Genomic DNA, 7,446 nt, shown 5'->3' with positions numbered 1-7,446 from the left:
GCATTTTAATAACATGCATCTCTCTTATTATTATCCCTATAATGATTGATGTATTGAGAAAAAATAGTTGAGCTCCTGCAACCACGGGATAATTATAAACTCTAATTTCTACCTTTCATGATCTCTCTAATAGGTTATACCTACTTTACCAGTCATATCTATTATAAAAATTGTAGAGCTCTTACTCTCATATATCGTATCGTCCTTTTTCTTATTATCAGTCGCTGTTCCTCTAACATAATTCAGGATGGTACAATTATACATATTATTTTAACTGTTTAATTTGCAAATTTGAATAAATTGTTTTCGATTTGTACCAATGTTTCCAATTCCATTCACGTCAAAACGTGATCCGCACAGAAGTAACATGGATTGTATCTAATACAGGCTTTTTTCTGTATAATATGTCTTCATATCCAAAAGGGATATGCTATACTTGTATTGAATAATCACAGTAACATAATTGTCGCTCAAGAGCAAATGCGAATATGACCTGGTACTTGTTTGTTTCTTTCTTTTTTAACAATGTGCATGCCTTGATGTATTTTATATAAATGCATCTTAGCAATAAATTTACTGGCTAATATAAATAATAATAATAATAATAATAATAATAACACTGTGATTAAATATTGAAAATAGTTGAGAGGAAAAACGGTAGAATTTTTGTCTTGGTTTATTACTAAACCCATGACCAAATGGGTTTTTCCCAGGTAAATATTTCAATGTGATCTAAGTGTTTGTGGTCATTTATTTCAAACTTCGAAAAGAAGACTCTTAAAACAAAATAGGCCACTAAGTAAAACATGCTAGGAATAAGGTAGGTTTTGTCATAAACTAAGTATGTTATAGATGAAAATGTTGGAGAAACTTACAGCGATTATGAAGTTAATCCAAAATAATCTTTATAAAGTTCTAAGAAACTCCTAAAGAATGAAGTGTTCCGTAACAGTTTCAAAACCGTAAAGATACTGGTCCGCTTAGAATCATGACAGTTCCAGAATAATATTTTAGTCAAAATTATGACTTTTTATTTCCACTCAACAGGCAAACAAATGGTTTCCCGCAAGAATAATATCTAAGTAAAACATGAAATAGGAACACAAGAAATAAGGGTTACTCCAAAAATCGGAGGAAAAAAAAACTGAGTGTTCAGTTCTTTCCTTATATGCGCCTTCCATCGCGACTGTATTTCACATTATACCCCAGGGGACGGATCTTACAACTCATTTTGCATCGAACTTGCTTATTTAAACTGCCTAGCCCAACCAATGGAAAGTAAATGAAATCTTAAAGAATCGTCTAAACCCCATCAGCTAATGAAAAATGAAGCCAAATTCGTCATCTACCTGAGGAATTCTGTACAATTTACAACCATGAATAAAAATTGCAAACAAAAATACCACCACGTACCATGAGTTACTGTCAGTATAGCTATAAATAACAGTAATTGTTAGAATCTAGTCAAACCATGCAATACAAAGTATTACTGGGGCGTTTCTGCTTTTTTTTTTTTTTTTTTTTTTGATTGGCCAGACACCTGTAATTTTCAATCATAACCTATATCGAGTGACCGATGATATGACATTTCTGGCCTATCTTGTGCTAAAAATGGCCTTAAACCAACAAGAAAACCAACATCAAAAAGTTTTAAATCACATAGAAATACAGACGGTAATCTTCGATCAAGTGTTTGTTTCAATGATTGTCGACAACAGTTTCAGCTGTACGAATGAATGAAATAAATACAATTTAGAACTTAATTTTCTCTGATAATTTTTTTCTCATTTTGAAATAATATTAGTAATTAAAACTCTCATGCCTTTATATTCTATATGTGCCACTATCAAGCTCACATACCTTAAGTAAAGGAGGGAGATATATGGTCATATTTTGCAGCAATGTCTCAAAGATTAAATAACACATGTAAAAAAATTATATTTTACTACAGGAACATAGTTAATTACAGAGGCTGTTATCATGTATGTATATGGTACAACTTTGAAGTTAAGGAACCTTATCCATTTTCATACATCGCTGGTAATGCACGCTGCGGTTTACAACTGCAAAATACAAAACACGCTTCATAATTACAGTTATCACGATTTCACGAAATGATTTAGGAAGATTTATTCATTTCTAATCTTTCAAATAAACAATGAACAAAAATTAGCATTAGCATTATTATAATCATCATCATCATCGTCGACGTTCTCATCAATCATCATCACCATCATCATCATTGAATAGCCTCTGGCGAAAAAATAATAATTGAGTTAATAGATAAAGTGTATTAATAGTTTAGTAAAACAATTCCTAAACACTACGTTTGTTAAACAGCTTGATGGTTTAACGGAATATAAATACATGGCATGCCTTGCCATAGAGAGGTAATTTAAGGATAGTGGCTGCGAAAGGGACACCCCATGATTGCTTTCGTGCCACGTTTGAGCTGGATTGGAACCTGCAGTCTCATGAATACGCTTAGAGGCAATTAAAGTGTAGTGGTTTTGGAAAAGTACACCCCATGATTGTCTTTTCCACCAAGTGTCATGAATACGCTTAGAGGCAATTAAAGTGTAGTGGCTTTGGAAAAGGACACCCCATGATTACCTTTCCCACCAAGTCTCACGAATACGCTCAGAGGCAATTAAAGTGTAGTGGCTTTGGAAAAGGACACCCCATGATTACCTTTCTCACCAAGTCTCATGAATACGCTTAGATGCAATTAAAATGTAGTGGTTTTGGAAAAGGACACCCCATGATTGCCTTTCCCACCAAGACTCATGAATACGCTTAGAGGCAATTAAAGTGTAGTGGCTTTGGAAAAGGACACCCCATGATTGCCTTTCCCACCAAGTCTCATGAATACGCGATGGCTAACAACTGTACTGCCATGATCCTTACCCTGGGAGAAATACTTACCATTGGTTTTGCATCCGTCATTTAACTCTTTGGAACACACCTTCCTTCAATGCACCACTGCAATTATAAATATATATTTGGCATACGTATCAACCAAGCGTTTACTGGCTTTTTAATTCGATTGACCTGCAATGAAGAATACATGGTTGTTTAACTGATTACAGTTTGGTGTACAGAAATGTGAAAGAGACTACACGGTTTTCCTATGATATTATACTCCACTTGCTGATTAAAATATATATTTCGGTTAGAAAATGCAGTCGGAATAATTAACTTGTTATAACCTTGGTGGTCAGTTGTTAGTCTGGATATAGAGACATATAGACATAAACACTACCTTCTGGTTTCCACATTTTGTTCCTCTAGCGGCATTATAAAATTTCCCCCTGCATTTTCCAGTTTGTGGAACCGTACATCTGATCAAATTACAAATCTCCGAAATGTCACGCTGAAAACAATAAATTATTAATTACAACAACATCCCTACTTTTGTACTTATATGAAGCACAAGTGTAATGAAATTATATTAAAATATTAGCACACGTTAATTTGTATTAACTCAAAATAAATGCATTTGAATTAATAAAGGGCATCTGCTGTGCAATCGACCATTCCAAAAATAACGACTATCAGAGTCATGCAATTCAAGTGATTGATTTCGTTCCCTCTTGCTGATTTTATTATCACGTTATGCTACAAATCGTATATTTATATAATTGAAAACATGCCTAGCTGAATGTTGTTGAATAAAAAAACTTGAAACTGTAGTGTGCCATCAAGATATGGACCTCCATGTTAACAAATAAAGAAACATTGATCGGATTTGATTTGGTTGAACCTTTTGCAAATTTGTGGTTAATTAACCCACCACAGAACCATTCAATTCTAAAACAATTGAAACCATATGTACATCGTCACACAAGAAAATGTTTGTACAACATTTCCTAAAAAAAAATTGGTTTAAGCAATAACTTTGAGGTTCTTCTCAAATGAAAACACAGCTACATGCAGGCGGAAAATGTTCATAAATCTATCAATGATAATGATAGCTTGTTAAAAAATTTAGAGCGGTTCCCCTGGGATATTAGCACAAGTCTTGATGATAATGATATTGTAAACACTTGGTCTGATCTGTTTTGGAAGGTGTTAGTAAACATTACCGTTGAAGGTGAATCATGAATCATGATCAACAACCTGGCTAGGTCAGCGCATACATTTTACATACAAAGAAACGTCGAGGCTATATGAAATCTGTTTTAATGTAAATGAATATAAAATCTGGAGATATAAAGCAAATAAAACGATCGAACAAGCATAGAGAAACCAGTGCAAAGAAAATCGTAATGTCAAGGAAGCTAATCACAAACATATGTGGAAAATGTTTAAGGAATTTGGATGAGCGAAGTGCAAAAAGAAGACAAATGTATCATCACTATTTAACCAAGTTCGATAGCTGGATGGGATTGTATATATTTTGAATGAGTTATTTATCAATATTGCCTCTAAAATTACAGAATATAATTTAGACGACACAGACCAGATAGAATTAAAATTTGTTGTTCCAGAAAACCTCAACAATATATTAAATTTGAAATTCCTGAAATAGTTCCGATTTTGTTTTGAATTACATGAAGCACATGAGTGCTAATAAATTTACAAAATTTGGTGTGATATGTGCAAGAAATCTTAAGGCAGCTGTATCTCCAATGATGACAGTACTATTTTCCTATGGAATCACAGTTTGAGGACAAGTTACTTTCCCAAATCTTGGAAATCTGCCACACTAAAGCCACTTTAGAGAACTGGATTAAAAGAGGTCGCAAACAGTTTTATACCAATACCAATTCTTGCATCTCTTTTTAACTTGCATGAAAAGCATATACACATTTATTAAATACATATTTACAACAGTCGCAACATACTTCATGAAAATCAATTTCATTCGCTCAGATATCATTCAAGTAAGACTGCACTAATCTATCTGACCGACAAGTGGATGTAAACATTGGATGAAGGAAAGCTTGTTGATGTTCTATCTTAGGGCCATTGCTCTTTGTTCAGTTCATAAATATTCTACCTCTACAGATAGGAGATCTCACCAGCAGATGCCTAATACACTGACTATACCTTTCCTGATGCTGAAAGCAATCAAACTGAAGTTGTGGAAAACCTTCAAAATGCTCTCAACAGACTTCAAACGTGGTGAAGGAAAATATTATGATTTATTACTGACAACTACAGGAAAAGAGCCAGATTATATACTGAAATGATGCATGTTCTCCATGATAACATTTATATGAAACTATTTTACTTTGATAAAGTCGTTTGACAATTTGCAGATCATACATTGCAATTCTTGCATTATACAATTTATACTTCAAAGAATAACAATTCTTATATCTGGTTCCTAAACAGAATCAATGCCTTCATTTTAGTACAGTACATCGTTATATTCTAAACCAATTACCTTTATTCACATCTTGACTATTGCAATATAATTTGGGGAAACACATTTGCTTTAATTATTAGAAAATGTCAAGACTAAGTGAAATGAAATGTAAAATAATTCTTAGGCAGCTTGATGGTAGGTAATATAATGCTTAAAATAAACGTATTACTAGTGCATGAAATTATATTCTTGCGCAAGGACAACATGTTGTGTAAGGTATCAACATGTTGTGTAAGGTATCAACATGTTGTGTAAGGTATCAACATGTTGTGTAAGGTATCAACAAATTCCTCCTATTTAAATCAGTACCATTTTGCAAGACAGAAAATCTACTAAACGTATACAATAGTTCCCATATTAACTCTGCATACTTTTGTTTCAGCAATATTCATTCACGTAATCTTGTAACTAAATTGCGAGATGATTTCGTAATAGGTTAACTCAAATGTACTTAGTGTATCTACTTCTCATATTCTGCCATCTCACTGGAAACGTTATTTGGACGTACAAAAGCAATGCGCGTAATTTGTTTGTTTTTTACCATTTGCACTAACTCGTGTTTATTCTGAACATGGCACACAGATGTGTGCAGATGTTGTTTCACATACATACATACATACATACATACATACATGCATACATTTATTTTTCGGGGTCCCCGAGTAGCCGAGTGGTCTAAAAAACTCACCGTTACGGATCACTGCCGTCTCACCTCTGTCTACTTAGGTTCGGGTCTCGGGCTCGGCCAATGTGGGTATGTGAAAAGATTTGCCAGTAACTTCTCGCGGGTCGGTGGATCATTCCGGAGTTTTCCCGGGTTCTTCCTCCACCATTCATACTGGCCGCCATATTTAGCCTATCTTGTCCTGAAAAATGGCGTCCAACCCGACAGCAACAACATTTATTGTTCATTTCGAATAGCTTAAAGACATTTCAGATTTGAAAGAGAATTGCAAAGAGAGAAAACATTTCAGTATATTCAGATGTTGGCATAAATTATCGTGCACTGCAATTTCTTTACGAGATAAAACCATTCCTGCAGCCACACAATTTGTACATACCCCACAGTAGACAGATTTGGGTCCCCTCGTGAGATGACACTGCATATCAGGAGTGAAAACATCTCCTGCCTGTTTCTTCATATACATCATCCATTCATCTACGTCGTATACTGCACCTTTATCTGTCACACAATCTCTGAAATGCGCAATTTGGATTGTTTGTTGTAATGCATCGATATATTGTAAATATCGCTCATCTTCCTCCCTTCCTACATACATACATACATACAGACATACAGACAGACAAACAGACAGACATACAGACATACATACATACAGACAGGCATACAGACATACAGACAGACAGACAGACATGCACACATACATACATACATACAGACAGACATAAATACATACATACATACATGCACACACAGAGACACACACACACATACATACATACATACACACATACATGCATACATACATACATGCATACATACGAACATACATACATGCATATATACATACATACGTACGTACATACATACATAGGTACATACATGCATACATGCATGCATACATACATACATACATACATACATACACACACATACATACGTATACACATACATACATACCGACCCGTAAGTATATATATATATAGATAGATATATAGATAGATAGATAAAGAGAGAGAGAGAGACAGTGGCAGAGACAAACAGAGACGGAGGGAGATATGTTCCCAGAAGTATATCTCTTTGATCAAGCCAAGATTTCTTATTGTTCATAAGTTTGACCCTTACTCCCAAATGTTTGCGTACAACTTGTTTTGCGAGGAAATCCAAGTTTAGAATGGTATAAGCTGTACGTACTTGTCCTGTAGCACCATTTTGAAAGCTCTCACGGAGCACCGAGAGAAAAGCCAGGGATTTCTGGAGTATGGCAAGCTTCTGTTGACTGGTTTCGCATAGGCAGTCATAATAAACATATCATCAGCATTACAATCTTTGGCGCCCGCCTCGCCATCATGTTCTCCTCCAAGACTAGAAATATGAAACACAGAGTCCT

General features: G+C 34.6%; 1 protein-coding gene across 1 annotated transcript in view; it reads right to left on the bottom strand.

Moving 5' to 3' along the window:
- Positions 1–1,929: 1,929 nt before the first annotated feature.
- The window catches only part of LOC149791072 (snake venom metalloproteinase BaP1-like), a 29,549-nt gene continuing 24,032 nt past the window's right edge, over positions 1,930–7,446 (bottom strand). Inside the window, exons 12-16 of the mRNA XM_089973280.1 lie at positions 7,251–7,421; positions 6,436–6,571; positions 3,263–3,373; positions 2,926–2,982; positions 1,930–2,063 (exon numbers count right to left, since the gene is read on the bottom strand). Coding sequence (XP_089829406.1) covers positions 2,947–2,982; positions 3,263–3,373; positions 6,436–6,571; positions 7,251–7,421 — 454 coding nt within the window. The 3' untranslated portion in view covers positions 1,930–2,063; positions 2,926–2,946. The remainder of the gene's footprint in view (positions 2,064–2,925; positions 2,983–3,262; positions 3,374–6,435; positions 6,572–7,250; positions 7,422–7,446) is intronic.

The sequence above is a fragment of the Sinohyriopsis cumingii genome, chromosome 10 (genome assembly GCF_028554795.1).
Source record: "Sinohyriopsis cumingii isolate HCF-2022 chromosome 10, ASM2855479v2, whole genome shotgun sequence".
NCBI lineage: Eukaryota > Metazoa > Mollusca > Bivalvia > Unionida > Unionidae > Sinohyriopsis > Sinohyriopsis cumingii.
This window is presented reverse-complemented; position numbering and strand designations above follow the sequence as displayed.